Source organism: Podarcis melisellensis (genome assembly GCF_964234715.1).
Source record: "Podarcis melisellensis genome assembly, chromosome: 11".
Lineage (NCBI taxonomy): Eukaryota > Metazoa > Chordata > Lepidosauria > Squamata > Lacertidae > Podarcis > Podarcis melisellensis.
The window spans coordinates 43117112-43139189 of NC_138543.1; the positions used below are offsets into that span (position 1 = coordinate 43117112).

General features: G+C 42.4%; 1 protein-coding gene across 3 annotated transcripts in view; it reads left to right on the forward strand.

Annotated features, from left to right (window-relative positions):
• EMB (embigin) overlaps positions 1-19273 on the forward strand; it is a 30614-nt gene extending 11341 nt beyond the window's left edge. The window contains exons 2-10 of one of the 3 annotated variants that reach the window (XM_081929956.1): positions 809-889; positions 4738-4800; positions 6680-6875; positions 7947-8038; positions 13162-13301; positions 14382-14664; positions 15487-15523; positions 16581-16653; positions 17375-19273. In XM_081929956.1, coding sequence (XP_081786082.1) covers positions 809-889; positions 4738-4800; positions 6680-6875; positions 7947-8038; positions 13162-13301; positions 14382-14664; positions 15487-15523; positions 16581-16635 — 947 coding nt within the window. In that variant the 3' untranslated portion in view covers positions 16636-16653; positions 17375-19273. The remainder of the gene's footprint in view (positions 1-808; positions 890-4737; positions 4801-6679; positions 6876-7946; positions 8039-13161; positions 13302-14381; positions 14665-15486; positions 15524-16580; positions 16654-17374) is intronic. The other 2 variants (XM_081929957.1, XM_081929958.1) reach the window with 2 other exon arrangements.
• The last annotated feature ends 2805 nt before the right edge of the window (positions 19274-22078 follow it).

Consider the following 22078-nt stretch of genomic DNA (forward strand, 5'->3'; position numbering starts at 1 on the left):
CGTTTGTCCTTAGACAGTTTTCTGGGTCATGTGGCCAGCATGATTAAGCCACTTCTGGCGCAACGGAACATCAAAACCAGAGCAGCGCACAGAAATGCCTTTTACCTTCCCGTCGGAGCGGTACCTATTTATCTATTTGCACTTTTTTGGCGTGCTTTCGAACTGCTATGTTGGCAGGAGCTGGGACTGAGCAACGGGAGCTCACCCCACCACAGGGATTTGAACTGCCAACCACCTGATCGTCAAGCCCAAGGCTCAGTGGTTTAGACCACAGCGCCACCCGCGTAAAAAATAATATCCAGTATTCATTACCAGAGCCCCTGCCCTACCATTAGACAGTGTGTGGCCAGTAGTGTAGTGGAAGTCCACGTTCCCGGGCAAATGATTTGGAGTACTTCAATATCTTCTTTTGGAATGACTTGAGTTGCATTTTCCATGAGGCTTTGTTGCATGAAGGAGATGATGGAGGTCAAGGGTATGGGGAAGGCTGACCTGTGTGGTCCACATGGCCTAGTCTGTGTCCCTAAGCTAGCCTGCTGCCCACAGATGAGATGCTCTCCTGTCTCTGTAAGCTTTTGTTTCCAGTCTGGTTTGCTTTTCCCTGTACACGGAATGAAAGGCAGGTGCCCTGTTCATAACTTGTTGTCAAAGGATTCAGACGTTTCCTCACTGTGTCTGGATGAAGGGTCCGCTCCATTCTCAGGATCCAGAAACATTTTTTAAAATAAATACAATTAAAACAAGAATCTCAAAAGCGTACCATAAAAAGAATAAATATTATTTTCCTCTTCTTTTTTATTATATGTAGCTGATACTTCGACAGCACAAAATCCCAACCAGGAAACAACTTCCAGCAATGGAATTTTCTCTCAGGGAGCTTCCACTTCAGGTAACAACCTATTATTATTTTCCAGTAGGGCTATTTTCTCATGTCTGCTGTTTCTACCAATAGTGATGACAGCACAAGATTAATCTTGTGCTGAGGGAGTTTGCACTCTAAAATATTCCAGTTATTGAGAGGAGGAAGATAAAGCTGAGGAACACCTTGTGTTTTACTTTTGCCCTGTAGGAGTCTTCTTGTCACTCATTCCAGGAGAAGCCTGTACCTTGTCATGTATTGATTGAGTTGCATTCTTCAGCCCGGGCAAGTCTATTTGGGAGCTCCACTGATAAGATTGTGTAGGCAAAACAGAAACAAGTGTTGCAGCCCCTTGTAACTTAAAAAGAGGCACGTAGCAAAATTCTCAAGGCTGCAATTCACGCATCCTTTAAGCTGGGGCTAGGCACATTCCCACCCTCTCCTCCTCTTCTCTTAATAAATGCAGAAAAACTAGATTTATTACCTGGATTCTTGCCGGCATGGACATAAATTAGACGCAAGCTTTTGCACCTCTTACCCCCTACTAGAGAACCCAGGGGGCAGTTTCAGCAGCCTCAGACACCTATGGGCATATATGCACCACACATATAAAGCACATGACTTCCCCACAAAAGTCATGGAGATTGCAATTTACCCACACAGGTCTGCCAATCCCAGTGTCCTTAACAAACTACAGTTCCCACAATTCTTTGAGGGGACTCATGTGCTTTATCCATGTGTTGGTTGTACTTGGAAATATGGTGCAGATCTGCGATATGCACCATACAGTTAAAGTACATGATGCCCCCCCCAAAAAAAATTCAGGAAGCATAGTTTAAGGGTGCTGAGAATGATGGCTCTGCAAGGGGTAAACTACAGTTCCCAGGATTCTTTGGGGGAAGTAATGTGCTGTAAATACATGCAGTGCTTTTTTTCTAGGAAAAAAGGTGTCGGTACTGTGTACAGTACCTAGACAGCATCTTAAAAAGCAGAGACATCACCTTGCCAACAAAGGTCCATATAGTTAAAGCTATGGTTTTCCCAGTAGTGATGTATGGAAGTGAGAGCTGGACCATAAAGAAGGCTGATTGCTGAAGAATTGATGCTTTTGAATTATGGTGCTGGAGGAGACTCTTGAGAGTCCCATGGGCTGCAAGAATATCAAACCTATCCATTCTGAAGGAAATCAGCCCTGAGTGCTCACTGGAAGGACAGATCGTGAAGCTGAGACTCCAATACTTTGGCCACCTCATGAGAAGAAAAGACTCCCTGGAAAAGACCCTGATGTTGGGAAAGATGGAGGGCACAAGGAGAAGTGGATGACAGAGGACGAGATGGTTGGACAGTGTTCTCGAAGCTACCAGCATGAGTTTGCCCAAACTGTGGGAGGCAGTGGAAGACAGGAGTGCCTGGCGTGCTCTGGTCCATGGGGTCACGAAAAGTCGGACACGACTAAATGACTAAACAACAACAACAACACTGTGTACAGTGTACCTCTGGATACGAACGGGATCCGTTCCGGAGCCCCGTTCGCATCCTGAAGCAAACGCAACCCGCGTCTGCACGTGCGTGGGTCACGATTCGCTGCTTTCACACATGCACATGAAGTCATTTTGACTGCGCATGCGCGAGAGGCAAAACCCGGAAGTAACCCATTCCATTACTTCCGGGTCGCCGCGGAGCGCAACCTGAAAGCGCTCAACCTGAAGCAACTTCAACCCGAGGTATGCCTGTACTGTTGAGAACCCCCAGAAGAAGAAGAAAAAAATCATTGAGTATACAGTGTGTGCAGCCTAAGTCTTGGCAGTATGGGCTACAGGAAACAGTATATTTAAAAAAACAAAACAAAAGTGGTCTGGTTGAACTGGAGGCTACTCCTACCTGAGCCCATGCCTGCCTGCCTGCCTTACTTACAAGTATTTCAGAGGGTGGAACTGTCTCTCATTTTAATATCAGCATTGCCGTTTCTTGAACGCAGCTGAGTTAGGAGGATAGGAGCACAACTAGAACTAGTTTGCTCCACCTGTTGCTGGTCCTACCTGACATTGGGCTCCCTGTCTTTCACCCTTCCAGTCCCAATGGACACCAGCCGCTGCCATTTGGTTGCATGTCAGATATCAAGCTGTTTCAGTTGCTTTTCAGGCCAAAGGGGCCCAGCCCAGGAAATGCTAGACGATCTGATTTGTGCTCATTGTGTCACCTAGCCCACGGTTACATTTAGGGAAGTTCCGCTGTTTATTTCTCAACTTCCTGTACAGGTTTCCTGTAGTGGGTGTTTGGTGGGCTGCTGCCCTCTTGCACTGTTTTGTGGGCTTCTGGGAAGCATCTGATTGGCCAATGGCGGAAACAGGATGCTGGGCTGAAGTGGTCCCTTGCCTCTGACCCAGCAGGTCTCTTCTTTTGATGCTCTGAAGCTCCATTCAGCAATCTTCCCCTCCAGAACCATCAGCCAAGGCGTCCCAACAAACAGCTGCCTTTGAAACAACTCCTTAAAATAAAACACAGCCCTTGCTCCAAAACATTTTCTCTCATCCACAGGAAGGGAGGAGCTTTAAAACACACACACACACACACACACACACACCTCCCCCCAGCAACTTGCATATTATATAAAAATTAAAAGGAGCCAGACCCCTGCAGTGTCGGAAGACATTTTCATGCTCCAAAATGTTTTGAAAGAATATTAGGGTGGTTCTGATTTTCAGCAACCTAGGCTTGGTCTCTGGAATGTATTCTTCCTAAATATCTCAGACCACGATCACAGCTACACAGGGCCAAGGAAAACATTACTTTAAAAGTATTCCTGCGCTTAATGTGCCCATTCTTCTGCAAGGGTCAAGACAATGGCAGGCAGGCAGGGGGCACTTAACCCTTTCCTGATATCCAAGAGTCACCCCCCCATGCTATTTGCATTGGGAGGAACAATCCTTGGGCTACACTGGGAATAAGTGCTGGAGAGAGGGATTCCCCCCCCCCCCAGCATTGTGTGTTTATGTCTGTGTGCATGTCTGCATTAAGATCTCCCCCTTTGTCTTGCCATAGTTTCAATATTACTTTTCCTCTTCCTCATGGCAACTACTTAGGTGTGCATTTTGGTTGTGTTTTTTAATTGCCTGCTAAATGTGGCAATGCATTTCACCTTACTGTAATGCATGTGACCTTACATTGAGTTTGGCTCATAGTCTGTAGTTTAGTGTGGCCCATGATCTGTAGAAGAGAAGTCAAATCTGCAGTGACAGCTTGTAAACGATTTTGTGATTAAAAATGTGCTTTTAGGGCACTGTTCACTTCAGATGAAGACTTCTTAAAAGTCAATTCCAAGACACAGCAACTCTAGTTTACAGGAGTTGCTGATTGCAAAGGCCTCAAACTGAGATCCTGGAGAGCTGCAGGCAGAGTAGACCAATTGGGACCAGTGGTCTGCTCAGAATAAGGCAGCTTCCTACGTTCATTACAAAGTGCATGTCTGTCCTACCCTTCATCTAAGCATCACGGAGTGGCATAAAAGATCTACCGTCCACTGAGTCTTCTTGGTCTTACTCCAACTCTGCATAACTCAGCTTGCCCCAACCTGGCATCCTCCAGATGTTTTGGATTATATCTGCAGCCAGCACAGTCATGGTCAATAGCCAATGTGTGGAGGAAAATATATAGAGCATAAGGGTATCAGAAAATGAACTAGGAGGATAAGGAGAAGCTTTGAGCACAAGGCTGTTTTTAGTGGCAGCCCAATGTTCTTTATGAAATGTACTTCTGCTCCTGTGGTCCTTATTTTTTTTATTCAATTAAAGAATGTTAAAAGAGCAAATTAACCTTCTCCTGTATCTTGTTCTGCTCGATATGAAAATAAACATAGTCTCAACTTTTCTTTTTGGCAGCTCCACGTTCCGTTACACAAGCGCCGATCCTGCCTTTCAAGAAGTATAATTTAACCATGAAGGGTATGTTTTCTCCTCTTAATCTTGAACACTGATTGGTAGTAGTGAAGTCATGCTAATTTGGTTTCTTTTGCGTGGGAGTGGGGGCAGGGAACCACAAGTAAGATTCCAGCTATCATGGCCATGGAGATAAATTTCAAAACATCAGATCAAATTTTCTAGAGTAGCTAAAAACTAGAGAACAAATTGAGGGGGATGGGGATGGGAGGAAACTGCTTGCATTTAAGGCTGGGCTGAGATGGACAGTCTCGATGATGATGCCTTATGGACTTTATGGGCTCCTTTGGGCTGTGTGGGCTACACAGCTAATAAATATTATTATTTGAATTTTGCCATTAAATAATTTTATGTCAAAAAGTATGCGGATAGAAACCAAACATGTCTGACTATTTAAGTCCAGAATACAAAGTACAGCTTATAGGTCGCTGTGCAGGAAACTACAGTGAACCATATGTGTCTGAGGTTACCCACAGAGTATTTCATTTTTATATCGGACCAAGCCCTATGGTTTTGCTGCTACCCTTTTCTGAGTTGCTCCATAGGGATACATTCTTAAACCAGTTTGTCAAGTGTCTCCCTTTCTGTCAAAAAAGAGACAGTTATTTTAGCGCTCCTTTTTGGTCATGCTGGGCATGGACCCACTTACCAATGATATTTAAGCTGCTTGAGTAACCTTTTTTTTAGGCTGAGCAGTCAGGGATAAATTGCTTCACATAAAAAAAATACTGAGTTATTACGGAGGTATTTCACAGAATTTATATGGAGGAAAATTAGTTGAACTTAACCCAGTGGAACTGTGATTCATTAAGAACAATAAGAGCCTGCTGGATGAGTGCAAAAGCCCATCTAGTCCAGAATCCTGTTCTCACAGTGGCCAACCAGACACCTGTGGGAAGCCTGCAAGCTGGTCATGATTGCCGCAGTGCTTTGCCCACCTGTGATTCCCAGAAACTGATATTTAGAGGCATACTGCTTTGTGGACTTCACACCAAAAAGCTTCTCTGTCTACTTGTCATGGACTGGTTGGATGCTGAGGAATGGTGGAAGGAACCAGCAGGGGGAACCAAGGGAAGAAGGCTTAGAGCCCAAGGAGTAGTGGTGGGACAACAATGAGTGGTTAGAGGGAGAAGACTGGGAAGAGGAAGTGTTGGAAGCTGAAGACTTAACAGGGCTTAGTGAGTTGGGAGAGTCTGTAGCACAGAGAAGTCCATAATTGGAGGCAGAAGGTGAAGCAGGAGAGTGGAAGGAGGGAAACCAAGAGGCAGAGATGAGTCAGGCTGGCAAAGAGGCATGGTTGTCTCTCCCTCCTGCTGTGACAAGCTGCCCTCCCCTCTTGACTCCCAGAACCAGAAAAGGCATGAACAGGACAGAGGAGAGGTTGGATGCACAAAGGCACAGTCTTAGATTGCTTGGAAAAAAATTCCTGGGGAGGAGGGGACTTAGATGGCAGTGAAGAGGGTGGGGACTTTCAGTTGCGGCAACTGGTTTTCATGGCGTAAGACCACCAGGAATAAGCTGCTTTGTTCATTAATCAAGTCTGTTAAGATCGTGTTTTTGCCAATAAAGTGTTAATTTCAAATTTGGACTTTTGATTACTGACTAGCACTCACCTGTGACACTTGATGATGCAAATGCCTGACTTATCAATGCACTGGGAGTATTTATTTCTAAGAAAGTCCCTGAAATTGATGGAAATGGCAGTTTTAAGTGTGGTAGAATTGCAGAGTGGTAGGGCTTTTCTAATGTCCTCATTTCAAAATTAATCTGGATTTAAACTAGTGTATGTGCAACCAATAGTCTGTTGTTGTTTTTAAAAAAGTTATGTAATTTCATATTAAAGTGCTTTCTATTAAGCACATAACTTTCTTTTTATTTCCCATAGATTCCCCCAAAGATTCAGTGCTTAAGAACATCATTTTACAGAGTCCAGCTGAGCTTGAACTGTTGTGTAGTTTGGTTCTTAAGCCTTCTGTGGATGTGGAAGAAATTGAGGTTGTTTGGAAGAAGGAGAACGAAACAATAAAAAATGACAGAATCTTCAAGAATGAAAGCAAGAACAGCTGGTGCAGTCGACATGAGTGAGTGGCCTTTCTGATTTGCCCAGTTGATGATCTTCTGCAGGGTATGAAAAATGATTCTGATATAAAGCATTGCATTTGCAATGAAGAGGAGAGCTTAACTATGAGAGCCACAGGATGGCTACTGCAAAGGGCATCCTTGTGTCAAGTTTTTTCCTTTCCATTCACAATGTGTAGCGGCATTTACATGGTGTCATAAAGACAGACGTGCCCCAGGTGGGAGGCATGTGATCTACCAGGTGATGTTGGAGTTCAACTCCTATCACTGATTTGGCATGGCCAGTCGTTGGGGATGAAGAGATTTGTGGTCTAGTAACATCTTCAGAAGGGTGGCGCTGTGGGTTAAACCACAGAGCCTAGGACTTGCTGATCAGAAGGTCAGCGGTTCGAATCCCCGCGATGGGGTGAGCGTTGCTTGGTCCCTGCTCCTGCCAACCTAGCAGTTCGAAAGCATGTCAAAGTGCAAATAGATAAATAGGTACTGCTCCAGTGGGAAGGTAAACGGCGCTTCCGTGTGCTGCTCTGGTTCACCAGAAGCGGCTTAGTCATGTTGGCCACATGACCCGGAAGCTGTCTGCAGACAAACGCCAGCTCCCTCGGCCAATAAAGTGAGATGAGCGCCGCAACCCCGGTCGGTCACAACTGGACCTAATGGTCAGGGGTCCCTTAACCTTTACCTTTAACATCTTCAGAACCCATCCCTGATTTTTAATTTGAGAGGTGGAGATCTCAACACATGTCATTTTTGTTGGTGGCCACATAATGGGTAACTTAAGTTTCACCTAATGGGTAAATATTCACTGGAAGTTCCATCTGTAGTATTTTATCTGTGGTGGTTTGTTCACACAAGATGCACTGCCCATCAATTGATCTGTTTCATGTGCTACAGTTTGCAGTCTTCCATGAATCTGGAATATCCTTGTTTTAGCAATTTTGCCTTCACTCTCTAATTCTACTTTTAGTTTTTGCTTTGTGAAGTTAATTCCAGCTTCTTATCACTCCTTTTTATTTATTTATTTATTTTAAAAAATAGTCGTATAACATCAATTATATAATGCTTCTTCTGTTAAGGGTAAATGTCACAACAAGAGACCAACTTGGAAGCTATACTTGTGTTTATAAAACCAAACCTGAAGAAGTTAATTCTACATTTCATTTGCAAGGTAAGATCATGAAATGGTTGCTTCTTTTGTGATCCTATTTATTCATAGTGACATAACCTAACCACAGGGTTTTATTGCCCAGCTATCTGTTTCAATGAGCATTTGTGCTAATAGCAATAAAATCCCATGGAGCCAAATTGGGGGAGGGAGTTCATCGTTTTCTTCCCTCCAAAATACTTGTTGGGTTTCACCCATCCCTGTTTATGATGCTTTGCTGATATAGAGTTAGCAATAGAGAGATCTCATGGAAAGGTTCCATTGCCTTCCTGTCCAACCCTTTCTTGTAACTGGACTTATAAAGCAAATGTGAATGTCTGTGGAAGTGGGCTTTGGTACATTGTGGGCTGAGCATTGAAGAGCACTAGGACCATAATTGAAGGGAAAAGATGGTGGAGGCAGAACATGAGAAGAATCCTCAACAATCTGAGGGTATGGTATGTTGATTTACAGTGGTACCTCGGGTTACGAACTTAATATGTTCCGGAGGTCCATTCTTAACCTGAGGCGCGCTTTCACTAATGGGACCTTCTGCTGGCACTCTATTTCCGTTCTCATCCTGAGGCAAAGTTTGTAACCCGAGATACTACTTCCAGGTTAGTGGAGTTTGTAACCTGAGGTGTTTGTAACCTGAGGTACCACTGTACTTATATTCAGGGTTAGCCACATTTTTTTGCCCCCAAACCAAAAATATTGGTTTGATTTCATGGAGGAAATAAATGTATTCAATACTTAGGCCCTCTCTCCCAAGGTGAAAGCAGATTGTAGTGATGTAAACTAGTTGAAATGGGAAGAGCATGAGTCTTACATGCAAAAAAAGTTGCACCAGAAACTATCTGCATGCAGAACTACTGTAAAGGAAAGCAGAAATGGGCTTCATTCATTGTGCATTGCAGCGGGCATTTATTCTTTCTGTAATAGGTACCCCATCTTTCTGCCAAGGGTCTCAGGATGCATAAAGCCCTTCCACACTTTCTATCCTTGCAAACCTATGAAATAGATTAGGCTGAGAGACAGTGACTGGCCACATCTGCATTACCCATTATGTGACATTGGCTCTTCACACCAGTGACATATAGAAAGTACAGTGGTACCTCAGGTTTAGAACTTAATTCGTTCTGGAGGTCCGTTCTTAACCTGAAACTGTTCTTAACCTGAAGCACCACTTTAGCTAATGGGGCCTCCCGCTGCTGCCGCACCGCCGGAGCACGATTTCTGTTCTCATCCTGAAGCAAAGTTCTTAACCCAAGGTACTATTTCTGGGTTAGCGGAGTCTGTAACCAGAAGTGTCTGTAACCTGAAGCGTCTGTAACCCGAGGTACCACTGTATAAAAACCAATGACTCAAAAACACTAAAATATGAACACACGTAATTAAAATATGCAATCAAACAATAACAATAGCAAGTTCTATAAGTAAGCATACCACTTGGAGCAAGCAACATTTTATCTTTAAGATGCATAAGTGAGTGCAGCACTGAATGTAATATTTTCAACTTTTTTATTGTGTGGTTTGTGTGGGGTTTTTTTTTTGGGGGGGGGTTGGACATAGCTTTGTGTTTTTAAATTTATATATTTGTTCCTGGAGTTGAAGTTCTACCTATTGTCCTGAGTTTTTGTTTTGCTTTTGTTTTTCACTTTGTTTCCCCTGCCCTCTCCTTCAAACCTGCCCAGGATTTGCAACAGTTTTTACTGATGCTTTCCCTTTTTACTGAAATGGGATTGTAAGAAAGGTGCCTTGATGTAAGATGATATTTTACTGAAGATACAAGTTGCTGAATTATTAAGATGGGGCTAAATATAGAATGGATGGGACACAGTGATGGATGCCATTTAAATATTAATGATGTGCTGCCTTTGTCTATGCTGTAACTATTTCAGAGTTGAGAGCAAGTATGTTTTGAAGAACTTTCACTTGGACTCTTAATAAATTAACCTTCAATTTGCTAGTTGCGTGGATACTTGTGGAAAAGCAGCAGCCAAACCATCTTAAAAGGCAGCTGTTTCACAGGATTAGAATTTCATTATTGCAGAGTCAAGTTTTGCATTTAACTTGTGACGAAAGGACACCCGTTCATTGGGTTTGAGTAATACTGTTTTTTGAAATTTCTGAGCTAGATAATATCCAATAATGTATCCTTCATTTAGGGACACAGGTGGCGCTGTGGGTTAAAGCCTCAGCGCCTAGGACTTGCCGATCTAAAGGTCGGCGGTTCGAATCCCTGCTGCGGGGTGCGCTCCCGCTGCTCGGTCCCAGCGCCTGCCAACCTAGCAGTTCGAAAGCACCTCCGGGTGCAAGTAGATAAATAGGGACCGCTTACCAGCGGGAAGGTAAACGGCATTTCCGTGTGCAGCTCTGGCTCGCCAGAGCAGCGATGTCACGCTGGCCACGTGACCCGGAAGAGTCTCCGGACAGCGCTGGCCCCTGGCCTCTTAAGTGAGATGGGCGCACAACCCCAGAGTCTGTCAAGACTGGCCCGTACGGGCAGGGGTACCTTTACCTTTACCTTTTTATCCTTCATTTGCTGGGGTGGATCTAGACACTGGTTCAAAAGCAATAAATAAGTCGGAAGTTAAATTGTTACAACAAAAGAAGAAGAAAAAGCCTATGTAACAATCCATATAAACTCCTTTTTGCTCTCTGGCACCAATTGGTGTGGATGTTTATAATGCATTCAAAATGTATTGTGACGAATGTAGCAAGTCTCTGGTCATTCCCAGAAGAAACCAGTTTACAGGGTGCTGGCAGATATGGCCACTTCATGTGGAACTGGGGTACCTATCATGGTGTGCTTCAGATCTGCTGGGCTACAGTTTTCATAATTCCTGGTCATGCTAGCTGTGGTTGAAGGAGTTGTAGTCCAAAAACTCTGGAGGGCACCATTTTGACTACCTGTGAGTCATGGAGACTGTTGTGTATTCATTAGTCTGTGTGTGCCTGAGCTTGAGTCTGGACTAAGGATTCTGAGCCCCTGTGTTCTGATTTGATACATGATATCCAATCACAGAACATTTCAGGATTTGGGCCATCGACCCTTAAACTCTGAGTTACGATTCGCAGCTTGGGAGTTTAGAGAGCCAATCACGGTGAGAGTGGGAGTGGCCCAGGCCTCCAGAAATGTCTTTAAGCAGTTGCTTTGCCCCTATTGTCCAGTTCTGTTAGTTCAATAAAGGTTCTTGCTGTTATCACTGTGTCTTGCTTCATGGGAACCCACCTACACTCTTCCCATCAGGGAAGAGATTAGAAAGCCCAATCTTTGTTCATCATTCTTATTGTGGAAGCTTTGTTTGTATCATGAGTATGAAATGTATTTCCCTATCCTAGGCATACTTCCTCAGAGGTCTACTGTAGTCAACTGCAGCCTTAGGCTGCAATTTTAGACATGCCTCCTTGGGAGGTAGGTTCCATTGTATTCAATGTATCTTTTGAGTAGATATGTATAGGATTCTGCTGGTGAGTCTTTTATTATCAAGTGAATTGAAACTGGCTTTTTATATGGTTTCCAGTGGTCTCCCATTTAGCTTCAACTAATTTGCAAAATACAATGGTGCAGCTAGGCCTGGAGCTCAGGGCCCAAGTTGAGAACTCTACAGCCTGATTTCCCTTCCAAATGATTGTCCAGAGAATGGCAAACAAGCTTCCTTAAAAAAAAAAAAAACCAAGATAAAACCATTTTATAGTAATGTGGCAGCCAGCCAGACATGTACACAGTTGCAGATGTTGAGCTTAATTAATTTTACTTTAAAAATATATTGCCCTTTTTTGCAACAAAACTGTACTTGTTCTCAAGTGTGTGTTGAATCTGGGCAGCAGATACAAATGGTACCATATTCTGCATAGCCTACAAGTGTTCCAGATAAACTGGGACATCCCATTTTTTATTGCGAGAGACCGGCAGCCATTTTGGTTGCTGGGATCTTGTCCAATTTTGCAGCACAAAAGTGCTTGGGGGGGCGTGATCTTGTGTGGGGTCAAAAAACATGCATTTGGTGCCACTGTACTTGAAAAATAGGGCGGGGAATTGTGCAGTGAAATTATGACAACCAAAATGGCTGCCATGCTGTCATGATAAAAAAATGGGAAGATGGCATCCCAGATTTTGGCTTTAAACTCTTGGAATGTATGTATTCTGTAGTCAAGATGGTGCTTTGATTTTAGTGAGTTTAAAATGTGGAGGATACATGCTCTGTGTATTTCATTTCTTATTTTAAAATCAGTGGAGGCAAACTTCTTTAAAAAACAACCTTGAACATATCGGGAATGTAGATGCTGTTTTAAAGCATGGAATGGGGGCAGAGGGGGCAGAGACCGAAGAAAAGTTAATTTTGAGCCTCATAGTTGAAGTAATGCATACGGCTGTTGAAAGCTTTGTGCTGCCCCAGTAAGGCACCATTTTAAAACACAATGGGATGGCTGTGCCCATGTGATGTTCACTCTCCTCCCCACCCCACCCCTTTTGTCTGACGCCTCCGCAGACCCAGTCGTCATCGCTTATTCTGAGCAGCGAAACAGTGCGTGCTATCTAAGAAGGAAAACTTTCATTAAAACAGAGAAGCATGACAAAAGAGATCACGCTCTGCTGACGAACATTAATCAGACTGAGAAGCAGTGATGCTAATCAGATACATTTGGTTTCCTGCTTTATATGCTGAGCTCTAATTTATCGGAGAGATTAAAGCAATATGTTTTAACAGCTCTCTGCTTCTCAGTTGGCTGAACCCCTATTTACACGAAGAAAGGAAATGCAGGAAGGACGTTGAATGGATTGCTTGTATTTGGCTCTTTTGAGGCCGGTTATCTTTTCCTTGCTCTGGTTCATACATCCATCTGGGAGAAATTAGCAATGTCTAGGATTGACAGAGGCCCCTTCTGTAACAATAGTAAAGATAAGGAAGTAGCAGACCCTCCAAGTGCCCCTATTTTCCAGGGACAGTTCTGGATTTACAGAAGACATCCCAGTTTCTGATTTGATCCCAGAATGTCCCGCCTTATCTTAGGACATCCCTATTTTCATCAGAGAAATGTTGGAGGGTATGGAGTTATTCATATGTGTTGTAGATCCTTTCACAAGTGGTCTTAAAAAAAGCTGCCTGAAGTATCACAAGTGTGTTTTGTTTTTTCCTTAGTGCCTGAACCGCATGGAAAATCGGAGCGCATAATCAGTTACGTAGGCGATTTTGTGGTCCTGGCGTGTTTGGTTGGCAGTGAAACCCACCAATACAACCCATCTTCCTGGGTTTGGTATACAAAGAATGGAAGTGAACAGGTGAAGTTCTGCTTGATAAAGGACAAACACATGTCATTCAGTACTTTTATGGAAAGCTCTCTTCAAATGCAGTCTAGAAATAAACGTTGGACACAGGGATACTCATGATGCAGAAAGTACTTTCATAAAACTCTATCATTTTGAGGATTTCATTTTCCTTTGAGCCTATGACCTAGCTTAACTGAAAATGCCTATGGCTGCTTACCTTTTACTGTACGGAGCACTGAAAAGAATAAAATCTATCGTGACCAATGTATGCATGAAAAGAGAGCCGACTAGGCATGGCAATTGTGATTAATCTTGAATTGTTTTGTAGACAGATGAAAGAGGATATTGGGAGGCATTTAATGCATAGGGAAATGAGTCAAAGTCTTAGTAAAGAAAGACACTGAAAAATGATTATACGTACTCACATGATATTGCATGATCTGAAGAGCGAAAAGATTTTGATTGGTTCAGGATAATGTCATTGGATTCCATCTATTAAGATTGCTGTGATCCTTTGATTGGTGAATAGAAATCATGTGATGCTGGTAATGGGAAACTGTTTATGCTGCCATTTTGTGGGACTGGTGGGCTGCCCTATATTTCAGTGCTGGGTCCTGGGGATAGGAAATTTCTGAGAACCCTGCCCTAAAGAACTTTGGCCATTGTAGGTTTATTGAGGTACCTTAACAGATTCCTGCCACCAGTGCTTTTCTTCTAGGGGAAAAAAGGTGTTGGTTCTCCAAACCCTTGAGTACCCAGAAAAAAGCACTGCTTAACACCTTTACTAGAATCTAGTCCCCAAGGTTTAAGTTTATGGACTAAGTAGTAGACTGTGTCCTGGGTAGAAGAACATTTGCCCAAGGAAAACATAAGCTTGCATTCAAACCCCTGGCCCAAACTAGGCTGTCAATCAAGTACTTGTGAATTGCGGCATTTCCTTTTCCATTTCTGCTTTTCCATTGCATATTTAGTTTCCCTGTTAGGAGAGTATTCCATTACCATATTTAAATTCCTGCATTCTGAACTTCTAGTGCTAACATGAGTCCATTTTGTGTCACCCTGCTAACGCTTGTGAACTTGTTTTTGTACCAGGTGGCTATTAATACTACTCTGATGCCAGAAAAGTACACCATTACCCAAGAGCATGCCAACATGACAAAACTGAAGATCATGGGTCTCTCTGAGGAAGATACTGGGGTTTACTCGTGTGAAGCTGTGTTTTCTCTAGGCGCAAGAAAAGGCGAAGTGTCTCTCAAAGTTCTCACCTATATGACACCCCTCAAGCCATTTCTTGCAATAGCTGCTGAAGTTGTCCTTTTTGTTGCTGTTATTTTTGCCTATGAAGCGTGCACCAAAAAGAAAGAATTTCAAGTTGGTAAGATATAGGAGGAGCACACTTTTGCCACACACGCCTACACTACACAAATTGGATTTCCAGGGTTCGCTATAATTCTTCAGCAAAACCCAATATACCCCAACATGGTGCCAGATGTTACTGGACTACAGCTTCCATCATCGCTGATAATAGGCCGTGCTGACTGGAGATAATGGGACTTGTAGTATAAAACCTCTGGAAGACACCACATTAGGAAAGGCTGGATTAACCAGTAATCTGCAATGTAAGATTATCTGAAAAGGGGCTGCAGGTTAGCCAAGCTTGCCCTAGAAGAAAGAAATGACATAAATCAAATTGGATGGTATTTTCTAGTGCTTAGAGGACATAGGAGCCAAGGTCCTTTCGCTCGTCCCCTCTCCCATTTGCTGGGCATTGCCATTCAAATGGTGTGTGAGTGTCATGTCATGTGATCAATTATGTGGAGCAGGGCTTACATGCCCTCTCAATATTTTATTCAGGTGGGGATCCCTATTAGAGGACATGTTTTCCCACTTTAGATAAGTCACGGCATTATGTAGGCAAATATTATCTTCCTCTATTTGTAGGATTCGCCTTGTGCATATCTGGGCATTTTCCAAAGTGGACAAAATAATTAGCATTCGGTAATTGCTGAATGATCAGTAAGTTTTGCTCTGCCTCAGCTGTGGCTGTGACTCCCAGTATGTTTACATTGTGCCAGTGAGAACCACTTAGACCTTAATGCGCTGGCCTGCTGATTTAACCTAGCACACCTGTTCTTATGCTCCTGTTAATGCAATGATGGATATGTGAAATAATCACTTTATTTTCTTTGTCTCACAGAAGAAGTTGAAAAAGAATTTGAACAGACAGAGACCCTGTAAGTAGCAATTTTATTCTGCGTTTTTATATGAATGCTTAAATAGTGTGTGGTGAAAATTTAAGCAGCCTTGGCTATTGAGCTCAGTAGGTGTTGGATTGCACCCATTAATAGTGGCATTTTCAAGAAGAGAAAAGTTCTGTTCTTAATTGATGCCAGTTTGTAATTAAATGTAGGAATTCCAAATTATTTAGTCCACCCCACCCCACCATGACAGTCACTCTCAAATTTCCATGCAAAAAGTCTGTACATAAGAAGGGCTCTCCTGGATCATGCCAAAGGTCTGCTCTCATAGTTGCACTCTGCTCTCATAGTTGTCTCTAGATGTCCATAGGAAGCCCACAAAGCAGAACTTAAGTGCAGCAGAATTCTCCCCACCTGTAATTCTCAACAACCAACATTCAAAGGCAGAGTGCCTGCAACAGTGGAGACAGAACATAGGAAGGTGACTTATATCTGCTCAGATTATTTGTTCATCTAGTGGCTTCCCAGAGTCTCCAGTACAGCATACCATCATTTCCTAGCTGATATTTTTAGTTGGAGATACCAGGGGAAGATACCTACATTGGGTGTGTTTCCTCCTAGATGGTACTATAACTCCCATCAGTACTGGCAAGCATAGCCAATGGCCAAGGAGGTTAGAAGTTGTAGCTTGGCAACCTCTGGAAGGCCAGAGGTTCCCTACATGCTACTAAGCTAGTCTTTTTTTCCTGACAAGAACTTCTTCATACAGCACAATTGGTATATAGAATTGACTGCAAGCTCATGCTCCCTAATAGATGTGTTTCAAAAAACTAATGAACAAATAGAGAGGGGAAGAGGAAAACAAATATGGGAGCTGTACATTCACTGGCTAATGGGTGGAACCAGGTTGGACTTCCCCTTGTTATGGTATTCTTCCTGGACAGCGTGCTCTTCTCTGGTTGGTAGTGAAGGTTACCCACGTGAAAGGTGACAACAGAAAAGTTTATCCCGAGAAAAGGGCAGCTCGAAACATAGGTAGAACAATGATTTGTGATGTTTACAGGCTTACATTAATGTCACTTCTTTTGTACAGGAAAACGGAAGACAGCAATGGTGTGGAAAATAGTACCAGGCAAAGAAAGGTTTAAGTTCTTTGTGGAAGGACGGTAAGTTCAAAGTCCACTTCAAAGCTTTGGGCACTATCACGAATTTGAGTAATAAGTACTGCTGTCTTGTTTCAGGGCAGCCTTGCAATTCCCAAATGTACAACTTCGCCCACCTTCACTGAAATGAGTAGAAAATGCTTTCAAAGAAGGGGAGGGAAAGGATTGATACTATATTATTGCAAAAGATTGTTTACAGTATGTCCTAGAAACGGGAAGTTTAAAGAGAAGTCACCATGAGGCTCAGGTAGCTACCAAAGAAATGAATGGGGGCTGTGCAAGAGCACTGCTGCTGTGGGGCTGGTGAATTGTCCCCTTACTGGAGGCCTACACAGCTTCAGACCTATCAAACTGACACAGTTCACCAGCCATGCATTGTGGCCAACCAAAGTTCTATAATGCTCCTGGCTCTGGCGCTTGCTTAAGACTGCAGGAACAAGGGGCGTAGATGGTGATAGACCACTCATCTTAGTGTATCACACCAAAATTCTGGGCAGGAATACCATGACTGCATAATCTTGGCTGGCGATACTACAGATTTAAAAAGTGATGAGCATTAACCAGTATTTAAATTTGTATGCTGTCCTTCACCTGTAGATTTCAGAGTGATAAAAATACAAGATAACAGCACAAAATACAGAATAATATTATAATTAATAACATAACCCCATCTTAGATCGTTTAGTACTTCTGTATATAGTTATATGTGTTCTGTTCTGTTTAGATGAAAGAAACCTATTGGAAATCTGACACACTGGAAAACTTCAGGAAGATGCAGACAATGGAATCATAACTACTTGGCTTCTGATTATGGTCTTTCTAGATACTGTATATGTAAAAATAGTGCTTTAAAATGCCTTTTTAGTAATGAATGTATGAAATGATGTTGATGTCATACAAGTACAGTCTGAACCCATGTTGCTGTATGCAGTTATAATCAGTTTTACCAGTTTGGGCCTCTTGGCTACAGTAACCTGACCTTAACTTTCAGCTGTGAGTCTTAAGTATATATGAGATGCTTTTTTGTATATGAGGCTCAGTACTCACTGTAGAAGTTACTCAAGGCTTCAACTGATTGTTGTGTTAGGAAAGCAGTGCAGCAACAGACCTAATCCATACCAGCCATGAAGAAAAGATTTAGCAGGTATATTGTTTGTATTTAGAATTCTACTGATAGTATGTTATCTCTTCACCCCCTTTAACCCAGAGCAGGTTTGCACAAATTGAGTCAAGATGGCAACATTTTAGCCGCTCAGAAAATTTTGTGTAGACCCAAATGCTGCTCTTAGAATCTCAAGAATCGCCCTTTTCTTTTTAGAGAAAAAATGCTTGGAGAAATCATTTTATATGTTCAGATAATAATTGAAGGGCTTGGAAACTAGACATCAAATGACAGCCCCTGCCTTTAGATTTTTTTAGTTGTGATATTTTAACCAATAGTATTGTTTTCAAATATTTTCATGTAGTAATTCCAGGGTCCTGAGTTCGTCTGTCTGGCAATAGAGGTATGCTTTACATAAGTGCTAGACAGCCAAGGCAATAAGTTCTGGTAATTATGGTTATGTTACTGATTTATGACCTCACCAAAGAATTGTAAAATTACCACAAATCTCTGTATTAAGAAAAACAAAAGAACCGAGACATTTCTAAAAAATTTTTTTAAGGCAATTATCTCCCATTTCTTGGATGTGTAGCTACATATTTCTGAATCCTGAAATTAATCTTTTAACCTGTTGCACAAATGCCCACTCTGAAAATTGGGCTGATACTGGTTACATTTTGTCTGTCTTTTGATGTTCCCAAGGATTTTGTAGTAAGAAAATTATCACTAAACCTGAACAAGTAAGGTTATCAGCCTCCATCAAATCTTCAGGGTGTTCAAACTCACATGGACACTGACACAATCAAGCCATAGTTGAGATTTCTTAAGTGACAACAGCATCCTTCACCTGAGTACCAGAATTAGGACTGTGTAGAGCCTGCCCCCTTCAGCATTAGGCATGCTTCTGACTCCAACGCCAGACTCCACCATCCAGTTTGCATGGACTGCCTTTCTTGAAGGAGGCTATGCATAAGGAGCAGAGGCATTCTTGAGGTAGACCCTTTGCCAATGATGGACACCTGCAGGTGGGACCACCAACATGGCCCTGAGCCCAGTAGCTGTGTCATCATGGAACATTCAAACAATCCAGAACCTTCCATCATGTTGTCCAGTGTAGTATAATTGTTCCAGGCTTGTCAGAAATCTGTGTATATATTGAGCATTATGGGAAGGGAAATAAGAGGCTGATTATCTAAACCTGTACAATTGCAATATGTGTGCAACTTCATTTCTTCAAGCTCCTTCAGAAGTTAAGTCGGGACAGTGTTTTCTCTTTCTGTATTCTGTAGGTATAATGTGAATGGAACTTTTATTTCATTAAGGACCAAAGTGGAAGCAGACAATATTCTAAAGGATTCATAAATGTCTTTAAAGTCTACCTGTACTACAAAATGTAAAATCACTGGTTTTGATGAGCATTAAGGAGCAAAATGGGTAATGGTCTCTGGAGAGTTCCAGGATATTTATTTGATGCCTTAAAACTCATGATACAAGGATTATTAAAGACCTGTGATTTCTGTACATCTCTGTGGGTATGTGTGTGTGAAAGAGAAATTATCTCATGCAGATATGCTAGAAACAAAAATATTTTGACAACAGAACGATATTTTTACACACAGTTCCGTTTATTGTTATATTCCATATCTATAATCCAGATTCATCCCTTCTCACTTGTACATATATGATTTAAACTAACATTCAAAGGAGGGTTGCCAAATCATAAATGTAGAGAAGAAAACTTTAAGAAACGGTAGGCTCCCCTCCCCCACACAGGCTTTTGCACCGAATGAAGTCTTCTCTCAAGTTCAAACCTTAACAACCTTGCAGCTGGTTCAGTTCCACAGTTTATGATCTCATCTCTTCTAGCACACGCCTGTACTTCAGTCCAAATAAAGCTCTAAATAACAGGAGAACCTCTGCTGCTTAATGGCAACGTTGGAGGGTTTTCATAAGGCAAAGCGCTTTTGCACTCAGCCCTCCCTGCCTCCCGCATTCCATGCTGGAGCAAGAGCCAGGTACCTAGACAAACTGCGAGTGAAGGCCGCCCCCCCATGAGGAATTTTCAAGGATAATTACCCTCAGTCATCCTTGTTTTTCCTTCGGCAATGATCTCCTGCTGTCATGGGAGCTGCCTCCATTAAGGAGAACCGGAACCGGAAGCCAAAGAACGGCACTTTTAGTGTAGAAGATTAAATTTTGTAATTGTATACTGGCTTACTGAGTAGGCTCATTTAACTTGATGGGTTTACTTTTGGCTAGTCATGTACAAGGTTGCTCTGATAATTTCTTAATAAAATAAGTAAAACTTGTAAAAATGACGTTAACTCTTAAACTGTCAGAAATCCCACAAAACTCTGTAAAAACAATCCAGCAAGGGATTAGAAGTGCAATGAGTGCATGTGCAGAATATGTGCAGGAAATGTACAAGGAAAGGTGGCAACATGCAGAGTGTGTCCCCTGATGCCCCCAGGCACCCTATACAGTGGCACCTTGTGTAATGTACCGTCCCCCTTATGAATGCTTCGGGTTACACGCTCCGCTAACCTGGAAGTAGATGCCCCTTGTTGCAAACTTTGCCCTTGGATGCGAGTGGAAGTCGAGCTCTGGCGGCATGGCAGCAGCGGGAGGCACCATTAGCGAAAACGCACCTCATGAGCAGTTTCCGGTTACGAACGGTCCTCCAGAGCCAATTAAGTTTGTAACCAGAGGGACCATTGTATCTTATTCAGGTCCTGCCAGCGGAATCCCACAGAGGGACTCCTGCTAATGCATTGGGTCTCTCTCCCATCATCTTTCCCCTCTCTCCACCGCATGTGCCCCCTTGCATCCACCCAGTTGGTTCAGGGTAGGGGGGTAAGAGGAATAATGGATGGGGGTGGAGGAGAGGGCAGTTGGTTCTATCAGGCAAGCAACAATGTTTGTGCTGTTGCAGTGATCTGCGCAAAGCTGTGTTGAGTTCCTCCCATTGTAGTTAAGTTAAAGTATGTGTAATTTAAATAGTAAACACTTATACTTCCCCTGTCTACTACACCTGGCCATGTCTTCTGCTGGCTTTAGATTGTAAGCCCCTTGTTGTGTAGGTACTTGTAATACCCGTTTCTTGCAAAGGGACCATGTACATGAAGGAGAATGACTTACAGAGCTTCATCCATATGCCAGGGTTGATGTGCACCCAAAGCCTTGGTAGGAAATCCTTAAAGAAAACTTTGATATCTCTCTCTCTTTCCTCCCCAATCAATGCTGCCACAAAAGGCTACTTGAGCCCATTGGCATCAAGAACAAACTTTTCTGGGTTTAATACATGTATAGGTTCCAAAAGACCCCACACCCCAGTTTCTTCTCTTTATCAAATTGATGTAGATTCCAAATAGAGTGGTACCTCGGGTTAAGAACTTACTTCATTCCAAAGGTCCATTCTTAACCTGAAACTGTCTTAACCTGAAGCACCACTTTAGCTAATGGGACCTCCTGCCGCCGCCGCGCTGCTGCCGCATGATTTCTGTTCTCATCCTGAAGCAAAGTTCTTAACCCAAGGTACTATTTTTCGGTTAGTGGAGTCTGTAGCCTGAAGTGTATGTAACCCGAGGTACCACTGTAAAGTGAAATAATAGTTAAAACAATTGGCAAATGTTGGTGACATTTCAAATAAATTATGTAATCTAGCTATAAGTGGAGAAACATCATTTGATTTATATTCCCCATTCCATGGATCTTGAGAGAAACTTTTGTAGAAGCTGAACAGAGAACAACGAAGTAGAAATGGCTGTTTTGACCTTTGAGAGGAATCTGAAGTGTGAAAGAAAAAGCAAACAGGAAAAGAATAATATTTCATTTACAAGTCATGCTGGACAAGCAAACAGCTGATTGTGTTGTCAGCAGGAGAAAATTGATATCCTCATCGGATGAAGTTTTTTAAAACAAACAAACAAGGAAATGAGTTTAAGGATTTTGGGGTTAATCTACAGCAGTTTAAAACTTAAGTAAAACACTCTACAACTGAAAAGGTGAACCAAACAGATGGATAGATCCCTAAACATTGATTGATACAAATGTCTTTGGTCAAAATTATTGTTGCTACAACCTCCTCTTCTTCTCTTAGGTTAACTATCTGCGGGGCAGTTATAATAGAAGAAAAAATCATCTTATTGGTTATGTTGACCAAAATGTATATAAGGATTTTAACATCTATACCCCAATTTTCTGCCTGTATATGTTCACTTTGCCATTAATGGATGACAAAGTGAACAGAAGGACTCCCATGTTGTTAAATCTTGCTGCAGGTCTCATTGTATAAAATCTAATCCAAAAATGTGAAAGATAATCTAT